We start from the raw sequence: 21,154 nt of genomic DNA, 5'->3' as shown, positions 1-21,154 counted from the left end.
GGAAATGTGATGGCCTGGGGCGGCATTTGCGGGGACGAGAAGACGGAACGTCTCATCATCGAAGTCAATCTGACAGCACAACGCTACATTGACAATATCTCACGGCCAGTGGTTCTTCCTTTCATCCAGCGACAACAACGGACGGTGTTCCAACAAGATAACGCCACACCCCATAAAGCCCGTATTACTAGAGACTTCCTCAACGCCAACAACGTGACTGTCCTGCCGTGGCCAGCTCGATTACCAGATCTCTGGGACCAGCTGGGGCGTCGTCTTCGGAAACGTCAACATCCTCCCTTCACGAGACAAGCGTTGATCGTTGCCCTCCGTGAGGAGTGGAATGGTATACCTTCGGTCGATGTGAGGACGCTTGTCTACTCAGTTCGACGCCGCATTCGAAGATGCATTGCCGCTCATGGAGGTCATATCCCGTATTGAACAGTCTGGGCCGTCGTCACCTTAAAGTTGTAACCAATGTTGTTGATCGAATACTGGACGAATGACCCCTTGTCAAGAAATGTCCCTTGAGGTCAAGGACTTTGTTGTCGAATTAGCAATTTTACGGTTCTGAATGATGAAGTTCTACAATACAATAATTGGCCCATGGGAGAGATGGTGTAAATATTGAGTTTTTGAACTCTTTTTTTTTCATTTTTCCTTCCTTAGTATGTTCCCATGAAAACAGCATGCTTATTTTTGTAAATACCTTTGACCGAGACTGGGAAAAGACCGTAGAGTTTCTGGACTTTTGGGTTTCCAGAATTAAAATGGGACGTGTTAATTGTTATTGCTGCTTCAATTTGTGTTGGTCATATTTTACCCTAGAAATATCGTTGGTAACGTTTCTTTTGGCGGTCAGTTTATTTTTATAGTTTAAAAAATGGTATCCCAGCAGTGAAAGCATTTTCGTATTTTGTATTGCGCGGATAATACGATTGCTACCTCTTGTTGTAATCCACGTTTTCTGGCATAACCCTACACCTGTGTCTTTGCTCAGTTAATGAACCTATTACAGGTAGTTAGTGGTAGCACTACTCAGATTACCTGACAAAGGTTCCCATTTGGCATGTCTTGTGTCTTGGGTAATTATTTCATCTGAATCCAGGTTTGAATTGAGGTGAAATGTATGTTATGTAATATTCACGTGGCAGCCCAGAAAGAGGAGTGATCAGTTCATTTACTTTTTTGTACACGGATCATTCCTCGCCATCAAAAGTTCCACAGAAAATACGTTCATTGATTGATCACTGTTATCTTGCACAGTGGATTTGTAAGTGTTTACATGTGTAGGTTTACTAAAGCAGACGGAATACACTCATATCATGGCGTGAAGTGCCGATGTAAAAACAACATACTTGGTTCAAAGGATTAGCCGATAATACGTTTATTGATTGTTCATCAAGTCCATGGATATTTTTAAAGCACCATGGACATCATGAACATAATTGTCACACGTGCTATCTTAGCTGACCGATGAGACTTGACACCTTTGTAAAAACATCTGAAAGAAACTTAGTGATCAGTTGCGAAACGAACACAGGTTATAATAATTATCCAGAAACGCTATATGTATAAATTTTAACATTTGAATGTAACAGAGCCATGTGACGTCGAATAAGTTTATTTGTACAGCTGCAGACGTATGGGATATTGTTCCTGTATGTGAATATTCACGGATACATTCCTCGAACAAGGAAGCTGCCCAAATGTATACATAAAACTGCGATGGGTCGTAATTATGATATTTGCATTTTGTTTTCATTCATTTGCTGTTGCATTGGATAGAATCAGTTTTGTTCCTCTGGTACCTGTAGGCGTGTATACATGTATATTACACTCAATGTGTAAAAAGTCATTCACTCAGGCAATTTATAAAATGTCTAAATATTTCAGTAATATAGAAATTGACTGAATCCAAGTCCAGATTGACTAACAATTTTTAAGAGGTTCAAAAGGGCTTAAAAATAGACTATTTATCCTAGTATTAGAGTGAGTGAGTGTGTTTGTTTTTATCCCCCTTTTAGCACTATTTCAGGGTGTGTGTGTGGGTGTGTGGGGGGGGGGGGGGGGGGGCAATAACTAAGGCAATAACTAAGGCAACAACCAGCCTAGGGGCATTTCTGTAGATCAGTGCCCGTTTAAAATGAGAGGAAACCTTCCATTGTAGGTTTCTGGCACATCCAAGGGACGCAACTCTACACAACGAATTGCGACAACTCAGACGACTGAGCCACAAGATGACAGTATAGGCAATCAGCACCAAAAAACACGACAACGCGAGATCGCGACACTTGACCAATGTCGCAATCTCGCGTTCTCGCGTTCTCGTCTTTTTGAAAATAGTTACATATAACTGTATAGGCAATTACCAAAAACACGAGAACGCGAGATCGCGACAATTGACCAATCTCGCAATCTCGCGTTCTCGCGTTCTCGTGTTTTTGAAAATAGTTACATATAACTGTATAGGCTATAAGCACAAAAACACGAGAACGCGAGATCGCGACACTTGACTAATGTCGCAATCTCGCGTTCTCGCGTTCTCGTGTTTTTGAAAATAGTTACATACAACTGTATAGGCTATTAGCACAAAAACACGAGAACGCGAGATCGCGAGATCGCGACAATTGACTAATGTCGCAATCTCGCGTTCTCGCGTTCTCGTGTTTTTGAAAATAGTTACATATAACTGTATAGGCTATAAGCACAAAAACACGAGAACGCGAGATCGCGACAATTGACTAATGTCGCAATCTCGCGTTCTCGCGTTCTCGTGTTTTTGAAAATAGTTACATACAACTGTATAGGCTATTAGCACAAAAACACGAGAACGCGAGATCGCGAGATCGCGACAATTGACTAATGTCGCAATCTCGCGTTCTCGCGTTCTCGTGTTTTTGAAAATAGTTACATATAACTGTATAGGCTATAAGCACAAAAACACGAGAACGCGAGATCGCGACACTTGACTAATGTCGCAATCTCGCGTTCTCGCGTTCTCGTGTTTTTGAAAATAGTTACATACAACTGTATAGGCTATTAGCACAAAAACACGAGAACGCGAGATCGCGACACTTGACCAATGTCGCAATCTCGCGTTCTCGTGTTTTTGAAAATAGTTACATATAACTGTATAGGCAATAACCACAAAAACACGAGAACGCGAGATCGCGACAATTGACCAATCTCGCAATCTCGCGTTCTCGCGTTCTCGTGTTTTTGAAAATAGTTACATATAAGTGTATAGGCTATTAGCACAAAAGCACGAGAACGCGAGATCGCGACACTTGACCAATGTCGCAATCTCGCGTTCTCGCGTTCTCGTGTTTTTGAAAATAGTTACATATAACTGTATAGGCAATTACCAAAAACACGAGAACGCGAGATCGCGACAATTGACCAATCTCGCAATCTCGCGTTCTCGCGTTCTCGTGTTTTTGAAAATAGTTACATACAACTGTATAGGCTATTAGCACAAAAACACGAGAACGCGAGATCGCGAGATCGCGACACTTGACTAATGTCGCAATCTCGCGTTCTCGCGTTCTCGTGTTTTTGAAAATAGTTACATATAACTGTATAGGCTATAAGCACAAAAACACGAGAACGCGAGATCGCGACACTTGACTAATGTCGCAATCTCGCGTTCTCGCGTTCTCGTGTTTTTGAAAATAGTTACATATAACTGTATAGGCAATTAGCACAAAAACACGAGAACGCGAGATCGCGACACTTGACCAATCTCGCAATCTCGCGTTCTCGCGTTCTCGTGTTTTTGAAAATAGTTACATACAACTGTATAGGCTATAAGCACAAAAACACGAGAACGCGAGAACGCGAGATAGCGATATTGGTCAAGTGTCGCTATCTCGCATTCTCGACTTATAATCATCCAATCAGGTTTAATCATTTAAACTATTGTGCGCATGCGTCATGCTTACATCACACGTGTACAAGTCGCCATTTTAACTGGGCGACACTATTTACATAAACACTGTACAGAAGAACGAAGAATATAAAAGAAGACATTTATCTGAACTAGTGGAAAATTCCAAACTCTGACAGTAGGTATTTGCTTGTTTGTTTTTAGCTCCATATTTAGCACCTTAAGGGCGATATGAAGTCGGTCCTTTTTATAGTCCAGTAACCAGTTAGGCCAGTGATATTATGAACAACGCCCCAAGCCGCAAGTATGACACCCCAAACGACGTTTTGTCAGTAACAGTCGCGCATAAAATCCTTAACATGAAATATTTGTTGTGATCCCATCTGATGTGCAGGAATTCTTTCTTCTTGACAACATGCCTTCAACCAAATCACCTAGCCGTAGCATCCGATCCCTTTAGTCGCCAATTACGACCACATAGATTACTTGGGATCTGTTCTGTAACCCCTAAGATCCCTGTGAGTAAATGTGTATTGGAACACTGCCGTTAGTACGGACATACCCAGTTCTGTTTTGTATTTTACCATTTAAAGTTGATGTTTATTTGTCATAACACATTCTTATAGATTGAGAGTATATTGAAAAGGTTTGATTGTATTTATATGCGTTTATCAAATCTCTATTGGGAGATCACAATGAACCTCATTACAATATTGGAAATTTTCCACAATGAATGAAGATTTATGTTTATGTTTTATGTATGTTATGTCGATCTCAAAAAACAAAATAGCTGACTGTTCGATATACATTCACAATGTTTAACAGCAGGAAACCTTTTGAAACCTGATATTAGACTGAAGCTGTAAAGTAAACCAATGCTCATTTATAGGGAATACTAGAAGGGACATTATGGACAGTTGTCCCATTATCGCGCTTTGAATAATCGTTTTTATTTGACCAAAGCGCGACAATGCCACAATGCGACATTGGACATTTTCAGTATTGTCGCCCGTTCCGATTAATGGTGCGCATGCGTAGTAAGTGTATTAATCTACGCAGGCGCCGAAATGGTTATACTCCTTTTCAAACTCCAGTTGTCTTTTGTTATCTCCAGTGGTTCTTAAACCAAAGTAGCAAAGGCAACGTGGTTTGCTTTCTCAAAATGAAAACAAATCGTTCATCGTTGCTTTAAAAATTAGTTCATTAATCGTTATTGTCTGTGTCGATTTTCATAAACCAAACGTTTTTTTCACAGCAAGAAACAGATACTTTGTATTTCTATTTAAATGAATTCTAGTCTCCGACATCTGTTTTTTCAATTGACACACGATTGTCCCTGTCGTTTTAGACGGCGCAATTCGCTTTGCGTCTCTTAGAGGTACCAGAAAACTATGATCGCGTGTTCTAATCTCAGTACCAAACACACACATCACTTAGGTATGTCCTTCCACATCAAGCTGACACGCTGTGAAAAAACTGAAGTTTTGTTCAAAGCTGCGTTAAACTACAGGTAACGTAAGTCACGAGGAGTCCTTGGATGGGTGACCGTGTTCGGCTGCTTGGCTCCTGATAGCTTCAAGTGCCTCCGTTCTGTCCCACATTGATGCACACGTGACGCATGTGGTGTCGACTCTGTTCCAAATATGCCACTGTGAATGGATACCCGGAAAGATAATATGACAACGTGGCTGTAAACCTTCTAGCATGTCACAGGCAGGTTAGGTCGTAACAAACTTCCCTTGGAGATGAGAAGGACAGTGGTAATACTGTGTTTTGAGTATGATATTCAGCGTGAAAAAGTGCCATAGAAATGGACTATTATTATTATAAATTAACTCGGTCACACTCTCAAATCGATGAATTCGCTGTGCAGTGTGACGCTCCCTAGGCGTGCCCGAAACCTATGAGGTTTGTTTTTACCTACATGACTTTCGACTTTCCTCCCACATGTAGCTGACATGCCACAACTGAAATACTGTTCAGTGCGGCATTAAACAATAGTGACTCACGAATGTCACAAAAATGTATTTGCGATATCCATATTTGAATCATATAAACTTAATTTGAAATATAGCTGCAAAGCAGCAATGGCGGGCTCCAAGCTATACTGTACACAAACGTCCATGTTCGAATCCTCAAAGGGTTTCCTTGTACCAAATCCCTCAAATGTAGGCACCACTTGTAGGGTATCACCGCTACAAAATTGTCGTGTGCCGGAGTGTCCAAGTCTGTTGTTACCCCATTTCCGACCTCGGACATGTTCGAATCCATTAAGGGTTTGCTTGTACCAATTCCGTAACAACATAGTCACCGGAAATCGCCACAACGAAATTGGCGTGTTCCAGGGGTGTCCCAAATATTAATGAAATATTACCACCAAAGGCGTTACTTTTAGCATGCAACCAAGAACAAACAATAAGATGCATATGTCACACTAACTTCATGAAAACTTTCAATAGTTTCTGTGGAGAACCTTAAAAGATATGATCTTCAAAGTAAAGTTTCGGTGAAAAAAATGATCAAAATCAAAATCCAATAGGTCCGTCGATATAAAAGATATCCAACATCGGCTAACAGAGTTTCATGTGCTATGTAAGGAGACCATTCTCAGAAAGTTTGAAAACATTTCATGCAAGGGATTCAGAAGAGTATGCATTTAAAAACATGTACCCAAAAGACACTGTGAAAACATTGAATCCAATATGGCTGCCAAACCACGTGACCAATGACCAAAGTCAAAGAACATAAAATGTCAAGCATCCAAAGCAGCAGACACATCTAAAGTTTGAAAGTAATTGGACAAGCGGTTGCGAAGCAATAGGGCTAAATATAGCTTTAAAAATTGTTTATTTTTCAGTTATCTGCCCTTGGTCTTTGGGCCTACGGCCTTGGAATTTGTGTGGTATCTGGTACATAACTATCTGGATACACATACAAAATTTGAACGGAATCGAGACAATGGTTATTATGCTAGCTCTGGTACAAAAATCGGCGGAATAATAATAATATTAAATCGAACGATAGCACTGGGACTCTTCAGCTTTTCGGCTTGGTGACTCTTTAACAGGCTGTAACGTCTCTGTCAGTTGAGCCCCAGTCAAATGGATGAGCGTTCTCAGTTCGTCGGGGCCCCGGGTTTATGTCGTATTGCTGAAATAAAGTGATAAACCTGTTTCCGACCTCGTCCATGTTCGAATCCTGATATGGTTTGCCTGTACCAACGCCGTCAAATGTAATGAACCGCTTGTCAGACATCCCCACATGTGTCCCAGTGTGTTCTTAACCCATGTTTGACTTCGACCATGTTCGAATCCTCAAATGGTTTGCCTGTACCATCGCCGTCAAATGTTATGAACCGCTTGTCAGACATCCCCACATGTGTCCCAGTGTGTTCTTAACCCATGTTTGACTTCGATCATGTTCGAATCCTCAAATGGTTTGCCTGTACCAACGCCGTCAAATGTAATGAACTGCTTGTGAGACATCACCACATATGTCCCAGTGTGTTCTTAACTCATGTTTGACATCGACCATGTTCGAATCCGCATATGGTTTGCTTGTACCAACTCATGCAAATGATAGTCACCGTTTGCAGGACATCACCGCTACGAAATTGGTATGTGCCAGAGTTAACCAGTGTGTTCTAAACCCATTTACCACCAAGACAATGTTTTTGGCGGGCACTAGTACCCAACGGTCCACATACACATACAAAATTTGAACACAATCAGGCAAGTGGTTATTTTGCTAGGCCTGGTACAAAAATCGGCGGAATAATAAATAATAATAATAATAATAATAATAATAATAATAATAATAATAATAAATAATAATAATAAATCGAACGATTACAATAGGGCTCTACAGCCTTTCGGCTTGGAGCCCTAATAATAATAACAATAATAAATCGAACGATTACAATAGGGCTCTACAGCCTTTCGGCTTGAAGCCCCAATAATGATGATGATAATAATAATAATAATAATAATAATAATAATAATAATGATGATGATGATGATGATGATAATAATAATAATAATAATAAATAATAATAATAATAATAATAATAATAATAATAATAATAATAAATCGAACGATTTCAATAGGGCTCTACAGCCTTTCGGCTTGGAGCCCTAATAACAATAAATCGAACGATTTCAATAGGGTTCTACAGCCTTTCGGCTTGGAGCCCTAATAATAATAAATCGAACGATTACAATAGGGCTCTACAGCCTTTCGGCTTGGAGCCCTAATTAATACCTCAAAATTCAATTAACAAAAGACCCTTTAACCCACAAACTTAGCTCCTTAAAGGACGTCTATATAACACATTTGTAATTGATGTGAGTGATTTCGTTCACTGGACGTATTCATCTACAACTATAGATCATGTTTTGTTAAGAAATTAAAACAAGCAGTAACTACTAAAAGCGCGACAATGCGAGAACGCGACTTTGTTGATGAAATGACAATATATATTTCTCGCCCGGTTCATTAACATACAGCTGTACAACACACCGTGTAGAACCAAAGCGCGTTCTTATGTACTGCGGGACCAAGTTTCACTAACCACTATTTAAAACTGCCAACACCCCTGCGCTTATTCAACAAGGCGTGTGGAGATGCCAAATCACTGATAGAAGCTTAGGCACAGTCGATGACCCCAGCGACTCTGTTGCTAGGTTTACATCACATGGTATTGTTTCGCCGAAGCATCTTGCATCAATATTCCATAAATTACGTCAAATTTGTTGTGACGTGTTTGTAAACTTGGTGGTGCTAGGCCCAGTTCCACAAGACGGTCGTAGCGCAACGACAGTCGTAAGTGTATGTTATAGTGTGGGAGTTACGATAAGCTAGAGGTGCTACGATAGCTTTGTAGAACCGACCCCAGAATTCTAAAGGTAGGCTGTTGATTGGCATTAAATAAAACGCGTCAACTTTTGACGTGCTTAAAGTATTATTCGGTTAAGGCTCAATTGGATTATGCTGTGGATCGCGGAAATGTCTGTCTATTCACACACGACAGTGAAATTTACAAAGAGACTTATACATGGCAAGTAATAAATAAAATACAAGACTCGCCGTGTAATGGAAAATTAATGAAACACAAAAAAAGGTATCAAAAGGAAGCCCGTTTAGTATTCTATATACCTACTATTATTGATAACGTACGCCACGTGACGTAACAATTATCATCTAAAGTGCCAAGAGTCGGCCAATGACATATACATATATAATATACAACAGTATTCAACAGTTATGTAACATACCATAAACATTTTAAACGCTATAAAGCTGCAGGTGCTGAACCCTAAAAGACGCAACCCGAGAAGTAAGTCATTTCTAAATACCCAAGCTCCTAGAGACTAATTACTATCCAAGGTGGCTTCAGGAAACTATTTACATTAATTTTGAACAATACATACAAACAATTGTTTGAATATAATCACATATTGAGCCAAGACCACCATTGAAAATATGTTTGTATTGCACATGCTAACAAATATCCTTAAAACATCTGAGTGTAAATTTTACTGCGAGTTCGTAGGTCTTTCGAAAGCTTTGCACAACGTTTGGAGTCCTGCATGTAACATAAAATAACATAAGTAATTGTCGCAGAAAATTGCCATCATAACGACATATGCGAACTCTACTGATGGCGAAAATAGACGATGCCCATTCACCTGATGGTCATTTTACAGTTTTATTGAAGATGGGGTTAATGCTAGTACAACTCATGTGTATCATCCAGTAATTTTAAGAGCTAAAAACAATTCTTTCTCTTCGTCTGTAACTTGTATGTGACATTGTATCTCATATATATTATTATTCTGTACAGTTGTGCTTTCACGCAGGTAACGTGAGAAGTTGATTTTGCCCTTTCTCTGTAATATTTCAACATATTCTTTTCACGTAGGTTTGCTGCCAATGGCTTCTTTTGGTTCAAGTGGGGCTCCGCCTACATGTAGTATCCTTTTTTCCCACACAACGAGGCACGGAGAAGATATGCAGATAATGAGAACTTTATCTCCAATTGATGAGACATACAATTCTTTTATTCGAGTAAATGTTATACTCATGAAATATGTTTCAGTGGAATATTACAATAAAGTGTTAATAAATGCAGTTTTCGAAATGTGAAGTTTTCGACCTGGTCTCTTCAAATTATTTGTTAAATCCTTGATTATTTAGTATCCTAGTACTTAACCCGTATATTCGGTTGTGTGCCTATAATATGAATAATGTGTAATTTAAGTATTCATTATTCGATATGTATTTTCATTCAGTAGGATGTTTTTGTTCCACTCGCAGCCTATGTCCCTTAACGGCTTTCAGGAGATGATTTAATTCGTCAATACTTTTTTGATGGATTGAGCTATGAAGAAATACGCGTAGTTCTACATCTAAGACACGGTTTCTCCATCTGGTTCGTATTACTTATTTACACTGTGTATGTCATCCAGTTATTGATATAAAGTGTGAGCAAAAAATACCTGTATATGAACATATCATGAACATTCAAACCAAGACATATTCATAAATTGTACATAAAGAACTATTACATAAGCATTGTTACATTCTCTTTGACATTGTTTGTGCATAAATGTAGTACAGGAATAAACAGTGTTATGTACAATATTAGGTCAGTGTCACAATATTAGTATGAACTAAATTGAGCAATGACCTTTCCTTAATAGTCATCTTTTATCTACTCTTGAGATGTGTGTATACATCATTTGTATGTACATGTATTCACACAATGTTTCGTTGATTGTATGCCAATGAACTCAATTTCTGGAAGTGTTTGGAAATACTACCCAAGTCACTTTGCCAAACAGTTACTTATTTCATTGTTGCAAGGTGGCATTAAATGACAGTTATGAATAATAATTATCATTCCTTACAGTATCCGTCAACTGAAACGTATCTTCAGAAGAATGAATTTACGCCGCCGTGGTGTTTCAAATATTCAAGTGGTACGGCGAGCAGTACAGGTACATGTAACGCCAAGTTTCTGTTAATTACTTACATTAAGCAACTTACAGTATCATCTGTTTTTACAATGACATAAAGGATATATATCGTTTTAACGCTCATATAATCAACAATACACAGCTGAATTGTACCCTTGAGAATTCCGCATTGAATTTTCGATTTGAAAGGCCATGTTTCAAATACTATAATACAGACATATTTATTAAAAAAATTATATATCATTGCTGTGAGATCAAGTACACTGTTTTACAGTTACGCTTCATTATTGCAGCAAGAACTAAATGGCAATGGTGCCTATCTGGGATGTCGGTCAATGCGGTCACGGTTGCTGTCGTCGTATGGTCTCTCAGTGCCAAGGTATCCAGTGAAATATTAAACCTAGAATAGTCAATAACTTGAAATTGGACAAGAAGTATAACATAGGTCATCGGTATATCAACTATCTGCTATCGTTTAATAAGGGTCACATAGCCAAGTCCCTTCTACTGATGTTCCCACATGAACTAGAAAAACATAATAAGGCCAGTTTAACTGCCTCATCTGATTCATATTCATATCTATGCATAAATAATGAGAGTTAAAAAACACTCTCCAGAAGACTGCATGACACGAGATAGGACTTCAAATTTCCAATAGTCAATGAGCAATCTCTTCAAAAGTTGTTTGATCATGGTTACAACATCCAAGACCTCAGTAAAACTCCCAAAAGGTTTTATGGCAGACATGAAGAGGAAGTTTCTAATTTTACCGTACTAGTATCTGTGACAAAAGTTATGTCCAATGCAATGTCCAATTTTAACTTGTACCATATGATCCAGTGTTGTTTCTTTCAGGTGAACACCTGACTTTTCCTTGCATGTGTTTGTTCAGGTGCTGGATACGCTCACCCTTTTGCTAACACCTGGTATCATCACTATTGGATAGTTTTCCATAATCACAATCTTACAATGGACTCTGCTTTTATTAGAGATTTCCACTTATTTTAAAAATGTTATGTTGCGATTATATACACATGAAGACAATAACATTTCGTGCCTTAGCTGAGTTTGTAAATATGAAACGTCAACGGCACAAAACAACCAGCTCTGACCATACACCGAAACAGACTTCACTTGGTGTAAAAGGCAAAATAGGGGTGAAATAGTATGAAAGAATCACCGGCGAGTTTCAATGAATTCACTAGGTGTTCGCGGAACGGGTAAGCAGGTCACTCACACAATTTAGAAAATCTCGAAATCAAAGTAATGTAGTAGAAGGAAAACAAGGTCTAAACATCTGAAAATCACATGGCGTGACACACGTGACTGAGAAACAAATGAAACAGAATTTATGAATAACCAAAAGAAATTTAATGAACAACATACAACCGAAGAGGAATGATATGGCCGCCAACCGCATTGTTAACATATTGTTTTGCTTTATCATGTACAGAGACAATTTGCATTTCCCATCTATTTCTCTACGATTGAAGGGACAGGTGTCTTGGATGTGCGCGGACCAGGGTTGTCTGTCTCATCCCACACCAGAGCAGTTATGGCTTAGCAATACACCACTACTACAATCTGCATAACGAATGGCCGGCCCTTTCTTTTCTTTATAAACAAAAACACTTATGTCCGCGGCCTGGGTATGAACGCACCCACTTACCTTCCACTATACCCACTACACCACGGAGGCGGTTAATGTGTTTTGGTCGATGATACATGAGGTGCAAACAGTTCTTTCATAAAACATCACTTTTGAACCCTGCTCAAAATCGTAAAATAAACTTTCAGAGATACAGTCCTCCAGCTTCAGCGTGAGTTAGATCCAGAAGGTGTGGACATGAGGTCTTGCCATCGGCTATCAAGGCGTGTCTACATTAACAAAGGACCAAATTATCTCGTCCATATCGACGGTTATGATAAATTAAAACCATTTGGTTTTGCAATTCACGGAGCCATATGCGGGTAAATAAGCTAAGTTACCGCAAAAGAAACGCAAGTTGGGCATTACATGCAATAACGCTAAGGCTATAAAATATATGTTGATAATGTCAATAAATGATAACAGAGAAAACACTTGATACCAAATAAGCGTCGATTGGTTGATGGAAACCATCCGTGTTTATTTAAATATCACCAAACCGACCCGAGAAAAGAGTCATGCTCAACTGGCGCCGATGACGAAGACAGCCAAAGCCTCCACAGGAATGTTATTCAGTCTGAGGAAGTCCACAGAGACTTGTACTGTATGGGGACGAGCGTTGTCCTGCTGAAAGACCTGGAGTTGAAGTTGACCCAGGAAGAGAGGTCTGACGTGATTACGAAAAATATCATCCCGGTACATGACAGCTTCGTCGTTCGTTGTTTAACGTCGCGCTCTGCAATATTCCAGCTATATGACGGCGGTCTGTAAATAATCAAGTCTGGACCAGACATTCAAGTGATTGACATCATGAGCATCGATCCACGCAATTGGGATACGATGGCAAATATCAACCAAGTCAGTGAGTCTGACCACCCCATTCCCGTTAGTCGCCTCTTACGACAAACATTGTTGCTTTTTATGGCATGCATGGGTTGCTGAAGACCTATTCGACCCCGTATTTTCACGGGTCGTACACGACAGCAGTCACACCTTGACATTACACGTGTAGAGGGGTCCTGTAATCGTAACTGCGGCCTCCCCACCCCATAATGCTTCCTCCTCCCCATCGGTTGGCCTGTACGACACAGAAGCTAGCACAACTCACAATACGTCGTTTCAACACTCTAATGTGGGTGGGAGAGGTTGAACCTTGAGGTTCTGAGGAGACAATTTATAGCCACCGTTGACGCCGCCAACTCAGGTGCTGTGCGGCCCATTGCAGTTTTTTGTACGGGAGCTTATAGGGAATGGACAAAGGGTGAAATGCACGCATTGTTTCATGTGTATTGTGCTGCACGTGCAAAAAACGTCAAACGAGGAAAAACGAATGCGTTCCTGCTACGTGTTCCAAAAGAATAATGTAAACAGTGAACAGCGTTTCTTCAATACGTTTCTTTATGTTTGTTTTCACAAATTATTATTTTGTGCATTTCATACACACAGAACTTTACTTGCGTTTCTTTTGCGTTAGTATGTGAATGGGTAAATCTGTGCCATTGACCTTATAATTAAGCTCATTGTAGCTCTTACAAATATTGAATTTACAATAAACTTTCGAAGACCATTAAATCAGTACGGCATTAGCACAAATGTATGTATGTATGTATGTATGTATGTATGTATGTATGTATGTATGTATGTATGTACACGTTTTTAGTTTTCGTTATTCATAAATCAGTTGGAAGAAGACATCCAGCAGTGTGGAGGGATATTTGTACATGCGGATTTACTGCAATTGGTTCTTCTCTTATATGTTGTTGACTTTTGGTGTATTTTTGCACATTCATTTCTTTAACTACAGGAGAAGATTGATGTATTACACAAATCCTGAAACAAATGGTGTTTAAAAGTGAACATAGATAAAACTGATACCTTAGTTTATCGTAATGGCGGTAAGTTGAGGTACTACGAGAAATGGAAACTAGGACATATGCCTATCAAGGTCTCTTCATATTACAGTTATTTGGGTATTATATTTTCAAACAGGCTGTGTTGGTCGAGAACAGTTCAGACATTAGTTTTGAAAGCAAGTGAAGCTTTTTTTCCTATAACACAGCTCAGTTATAAACTTCGAAATATCGCTCCTAAAATGTTGTTTAAAATGTTCGACTCATAGCTTAAACCTATTATTGTATATGGTTGGAGATTTGGGGTGTTCATAAATGGTTACTTCTCGAACGTTTCCAAGCGAAGTTTTGTAAATCTGTTTTAGGTATTAATTCCAAATCTCGAAATGTTGCAAAGCTCGGAGAATGTGGTCGATATGGTAATTATATTGATTCTTACACAAGATGTTTAAGATACTGATTTAAGCTCCTTAATGCGTCTCAAGAGATATTTCCAAAACGGTGCTACGATATGTTAGTTAGGTTTGATGCCGTCGGTAGGAATACATGGGTTTCTGGTATTAAGAATATGTTATATTCCCATGGCTTCGGACATGTGTGGGAATTTCAAGGCGCTGGTGCTGGTGCTGGTGAATATTTTATAAGTGAGTTTATACTAAGGGCGTATGTATGTATGTATGTATGTATGTATGTATGTATGTATGTATGTATGTATGTATGTATGTATGTATGTATGTATGTATGTATGTATGTACGTACGTACGTACGTACGTACGTACGTACGTATGTATGTACACGTATGTACACTTGTCCACTGGCTATTCGTTTGTAAACATTTCCAGTTCTTTTTCAGGTTCTCCAGGAAGATATTGTGGCTTGAAGTGTCTAACACGAACAACAATCCATACGTTGTTGCCTCTTACTTTCTGAATTTTATTGAAACGCTGCAAGGTAGGAGCTTTGGAATCATTACAAATATAAACATACTTAATGTTTAATATGTAGTTCTGAATTTGGGAAGATTGATTTGGTCATGTATGTGTTTACCTATGACGACGTCATATTCATGACGTTCAAATCATTAGATGTAAGAGTTATTTTTAAGCATCAGTAATTTGGCAGAAATTATCTGAATGTGAACGCTCACAGCACTCTCTTTAGTGGTTGTCTTTGTTTACATTTTCAATGTTTATTGTTCCCATTTCGTAATAGATGTAATACTTTCCCTTTAACAATTTTCTTAAACTGTATTAAATAGCATTTGGCCACATCATTAGCAAAGTTTGACACTTTATTATGTACTTCTTATGAAGTAGAACATTTGGCACACTCCGTGTCGGGCATTACACTGCAGTTTTCATGTGTTTGTATCATAGCACATGTATGTGTGTGTGTCAAGGTGTGATTAATTATCAGGCTTGTTCTCATTTCGACTATCACATTGAGGAATTCTCATTTGTTTTAGATATAGTTGATTACTTCATCGTATCGTGAGTTTTGATATGTCATGAAAATATCGTGAAACAATTCCGTTTTACGTAACGTTGTAACACAATATCTGAGCTACCATGCAGGTGTCCCCAGATGCATCAGAATGGACGCAGGGACCGAGAACGGTGTCATTGAAGACATGCAGAAATCATTCAGGTGGCACCACACTGATGAAATGGCAGGGGAGAGTTCTGTCATAATTGGAAGTTCTAATTCAAACCAAGTAAGAAAAAAATGGCAAAGAAAGAGCGCATTATTGACCATGTGTGAAAAATTAATCAATTATGCTCAAAACTCTTTTCTTGCCGTAAAAGGCGACTATGCTTGTCGTAAGAGGCGAATGACGGATTGGGTTGTCACGCTTGCTGCATTGATTGATGCATATCATTGCGTGGATCGATGCTCATAGTGTCAATCACTGGATTGTCTGGTCCAGACTCAATTATTTACAGACCGCCATGATAGAGCTGGAATATTGCTGAGTGCGGCGTAAAACAAGAAACAAACAAAACACTTTTCGATCATATGTTTAACAAAACATGAATGATTATACCTTCAATGTAACAGTCAACAGAGCGTACAGGGCTATATAGTGCTGAGACTTATAATATGAGTTTCACTGAAGATCAGTCCAAAAGGTACTCATATCCTGCTCTACCAAATGCTCTCTCCATTCCCACAACTTGTATTAAGGAGTAATTGCCTGTTAGTTAAGAGATGTCAAAATTTCGTGTCAAGGTCCAAGAATTGGAAATCATTGCGTACCATGTTGCCAAACGACGTGTGATATTTATTGAATTCCTCTAAGTGTCTTCCTTAAAGTTTCTGGAATGACATAAACAAACCGTTTAAGTGCTCGGCGTAAGTACTCATAACTACCTTTATTCATTACAGAGGATAGAAAGGTGGTGGAGATCCATGAAGGAAGGTGGCATTGCTTTCTGGATAGATCTTTTCAAAGATTTACAGAACACAAATGCCATCAATTTTTCTGATGATTTTGAAAGGTAGGTACAAACTATGCTACAGTTATAAAGACAATGACTCCGTCATGACTCCGCTTCAAGACATCCTTTTGATTAGCTACGATCCGTGCGTAGGATGCAGAGTCATTCACTGAATTCGTTATGATTTTCAAATGCTTTTGAAGTAAGTTAGAATATGGTGGAAACACTAACACGGTGATCTTCCATGTCTTAACTTTGTGCATCACTATCCCACATGACAATAAGGACGAAAATCATTCCGTGATCCATGTGACTTTTGTTACAAAACTTGGTGAGCACTGATCCAGTTACGTATCTCTATTGAGAGGTTCAGGCCCGACATGGGAACAATGTGTGAAGCCCATTACTGGTGTCCCCCGCCGTGATATTGCTGGAATATTGCTAAAAGCGGCGTAAAACTATACTCACTTACTCAGAGGTTCAGGACAATTTGTGAAAGATGAAAGCAAATGCCATCTGAAGTTTACTGGGGAAAAAAAATGTGAAATGCTGGACTTCCTTATTGATAACATCAACGTATAATTTTGGGGAAAGACATTTAGGCAAGAAGAAGTCAACCCCATGGGCACCAAATTTGCTCCCCTTCTTACGGATCTGTTTCATAAAGCATAGGAATCGGAAATTCTGCTAGGATTGGCAAAGTAAAAAATAGGTAATTTGGCCAATAGAGGTTTAACTTAAGCTTCAGGTATACCGATCATCTGACATCGTTCAATAACAATCAAGTAGCCAATTCCCTTCTACTGATTTACCCAACTTAACTAGAAATAAAGGAGACGAGTGAGATCTGCTCATCTCTTTCATATGTCCAGCAATATCCCAGCAGCTCCAGCCTTTGACGTTCATATTTCGCTTTTGAGATACAATCGAGCATGCTCTTTCTAACAAGATTTGAAAGAGCACCATGCTATCAAATTACAACATTCAAGGCATCAGTAAGGCTATCAAAATGTTTATGGTAGACATGTGGATGATATTTCCACATTTGATGCACTAGTGACAAATATGATGTCTGATGCAATTCCTTATTTTGACTTGTATCATATGTTCCCATGTTTGTTCAGGTCAACAATTGACTTGCCTTTGCATGTGTTTATGACGGGTGCCAGCGGTGGGACAGGAAACGCTACCCTTTCGCGAACACCTGGTATCATTACTATTTGATAGTGATTGATAAACACATGCTCATGATATAGTCGGAGCTTTATGCAGACATTTCTATTGGATATAGAAAGGGTATTGTCGCTTTGTTTACCTGTCAAAACAAGATAAAAGTATAGAGGGTGTGTGAGGTCTATCACAGCTTCTCCAAAACGTTAGGGTCCCCTGTGTCTTCGTATCTCTCGTTGAGTGTAGTCAGGTGAAATCGTATTATATCGTTAAGAACCACAGACAGCTTAATATATCGCTTCTCTATGGCCAAGTATGACGCTAGATTTTCTGCGTCAAAATGAGCTGTATGACATCAAAACAGTGACGTGTGGTGAACAACGAAAACATGCCGGGCTTATTTAGTTTTTTATAGCGGACAAGTAGCTTTGATACACACTTTTGATGTCTGTCATATTTGCGAGTGACGTATTTCGATATGAAAAAAATATGTTTGTGCAAACAAGCGCCATGTTTGGTTTTGGGGATATTATTGGGATATATTATCTCTTCAGATTCAGATCGACAACCCACTCAAAACATTGAACTCAATCCATTCCGCTTTTCTCAGTGTTTTCACTGATACCGGAGTTCGCAAGTAATTTTGTCATGGTAGAATGGAGATAAACACAATGTGGTTCATCCTTTTTGAGGATTAAACTATGTTGATAACCATGCCAAGTCCCTTAGTTTTAATACAAACGTTTCCATGTACTGATTTTGTCTTGTAAGGGACTGTCTCCGATACAGCTGTATGGACGTGATTCAGGCGGATCTAAACAGAATAAGAGACGAGTGGAATACACATCTGCCGAGGCGGGTAAACGGTCAGCTGAATGGGAGACCAGATTTGATGTACAGCATGCCAGAAATGTATGGTACGATTGTGGAACACATGGAGGCGATACTGTGGTTACAACAAATACAACCTGTGTACTTAAACCCCGTGTTTGGCTTGTACGGTGCAAAATCAAACATTGTACTTAATGTATATTTTCTATATCCGATATATTCGCAAACAGACATGTTTCGGTTTTATAAGCAAACAACAATATCCATACAAAGAAGAACACGGATTAATTTGAATTTATACAAATCATGTGTTCTTAACTTCCATTCGCAGACGCCCACGACTACAAGTTTGAAGTGTGCGCAACGGACGTTGCCGACTTGTGGCAGTGTTGCACCCGACCTCGTCCCAAAGGAGTAGACGATGACTTTCAGACTCTGTGCGACGAAATCTTCCGCAACCAGGCAATGCGTCCGCCCTCCAACAGCCAGGAATGTTTAGTCTTATTTGATCTTCTGACTGCCACATTAACTCACTAGAACACTCCTGTTAACTTCCATTCTTTTATTGAAGCTAGTATGAAAGAAAGTAATAAAACTCTTCTGTATCACATTTACTGGACGTTTTAACTTTGATACTGTTAAATAAAAACAAGGTTTATCATAAGACTACAAATGCCCCCACCCCTACAGATTCGAAAGAACAAATCAATCATCTGACTGTTACAGTAACAAATCTATCTGTCCGTATACAAGGGTATTTTTATAATGCCTTTCACTTTTAGAGAGTTTGGCATGAAAACGGAAAAGCAATTCTAAAAATAGCAGAAGGCGCTACTTTATCCCATGATTAACACATGTACCAAGTTTGGAAGAAAATTCTGGAATAGTTTTGAGTTCTGGTCCAGAAACAACAACATTCCCCCCGTTTCATCTAACTTGTTCCCGTGGAAACAGGAAAAATATAACCTTTAAAAGCATAAAAAGTATGCGGTTTTCTGTTGTTTTAAAAATGTGTATCATGGAAGAAAGGTCCAACATCTATGTTGTCGAATGATACGTTGGCATTTATATTTCACGCACTCTCACACACAATGTCCTTCGCTCTTCATCTGGTTAAACATGAGTTATGAAAATGATCAAATGAAAACAATTCCAATAATGAAATGTCATACGAAATACAGCAAAATACATTTATAACGAACTCGGATATAACGAGCCAGTTTTGGTCCCAGCCATTTGTTGTATATATGCTTATAACAAACTACGGTTGTATCGAAATTGGTCCCTTTGAGTTCGTTATAACCGTAGTTTACTGTACATAAATAATGGTCACATTACATCATTTGAGTACCTGCATGTTTTTTTGTTAATTGTAGCTTAGTAAGGACAGGGTTTACTGGGATATCCGTATTGCCTTGACTAACAATGAGATGACACCCTGGGATGGTACTGAAGTACAGTAAATTAGAAAAATAGCTAAACAAACCGAAACATTGAAAATACATACATGTATTTCTAATACCACTGGTCATACACCTTTCAGCAAATTAGCTATGTACCGCAATAATATATCATAACATAACTATATCAACATGGTGTGCGATGCACAAGGACATTGCAATTTTACATTATTGCATATTATATGTGTATCTACTGGAGATAACTTTCACACAATCACTTGAAAGCTGGCATAAGTGAAAGTCATAAATTAAGGTATCAACTTAACAGCATTACACATTCTTAATGTTGTTTAACACATGAGACATATTGCACATATACAAAATAATATTTCAGCAACAAAAGCAAAGTTAATGAGCTTCAAGGACTTGAAAGAACCTTAATCAAACCTGAACTCCTTATGCATGAAATACACAACATGAGTGAGTGAGTGAGTGAGTATGTTTGTATGACGCTTTTAGCAATATTTCAGCAATATCACGGTAGAGGACGCCAGAAATGGGCTTCACACATTGTACCCATGTCGGGAATCGAACCCGGGTCTTCGGCTTTACGAGCGTACGCTTTAACCACTAGGCTACCCGACCGCCCCAACTCAGCACGAACGACTGCAATGTAGTTAACCCGACACGTAAGGAGTATTGGTACACAATTTATCCATACAGCTGTATTTTAATTTCGTTCGAGCGAGGAGCCAAGTTTGGTCTTTGTTATTTGGTAATAATGATTAAACGCTAAAAAATGTATCACAAGAAAAGCCATAAGTGTCGCAAATATCCATCTCAATAACATACAAACAAAATATACTGAACAGCATTGAAAACGCATCACCATGAAAATGGATGTATTTTTATCCGGGCTTAAGTCGTATGAAAATATATACGTGAATGAGTAAT

General features: G+C 38.8%; 1 protein-coding gene across 1 annotated transcript in view; it reads left to right on the top strand.

Annotated features, from left to right (window-relative positions):
- Positions 1-19,337, top strand: part of LOC139446477 (uncharacterized) — a 25,816-nt gene extending 6,479 nt beyond the window's left edge. The window contains exons 2-11 of the mRNA XM_071227788.1: positions 9,807-9,857; positions 10,226-10,316; positions 10,797-10,884; positions 11,157-11,242; positions 12,661-12,834; positions 15,215-15,312; positions 15,936-16,075; positions 16,747-16,859; positions 18,741-18,886; positions 19,132-19,337. Of these exons, the coding sequence (XP_071083889.1) occupies positions 9,807-9,857; positions 10,226-10,316; positions 10,797-10,884; positions 11,157-11,242; positions 12,661-12,834; positions 15,215-15,312; positions 15,936-16,075; positions 16,747-16,859; positions 18,741-18,886; positions 19,132-19,337 (1,193 nt within the window). The remainder of the gene's footprint in view (positions 1-9,806; positions 9,858-10,225; positions 10,317-10,796; positions 10,885-11,156; positions 11,243-12,660; positions 12,835-15,214; positions 15,313-15,935; positions 16,076-16,746; positions 16,860-18,740; positions 18,887-19,131) is intronic.
- Positions 19,338-21,154: the final 1,817 nt, after the last annotated feature.

The sequence above is a fragment of the Haliotis cracherodii genome, unplaced genomic scaffold (assembly GCF_022045235.1).
Source record: "Haliotis cracherodii isolate W230 unplaced genomic scaffold, xgHalCrac1.p SCAF_6, whole genome shotgun sequence".
NCBI classification, from domain to species: domain Eukaryota; kingdom Metazoa; phylum Mollusca; class Gastropoda; order Lepetellida; family Haliotidae; genus Haliotis; species Haliotis cracherodii.
Note: the sequence above shows the minus strand (reverse complement) of the source record. Positions and strands in the feature narration are given on the sequence as shown.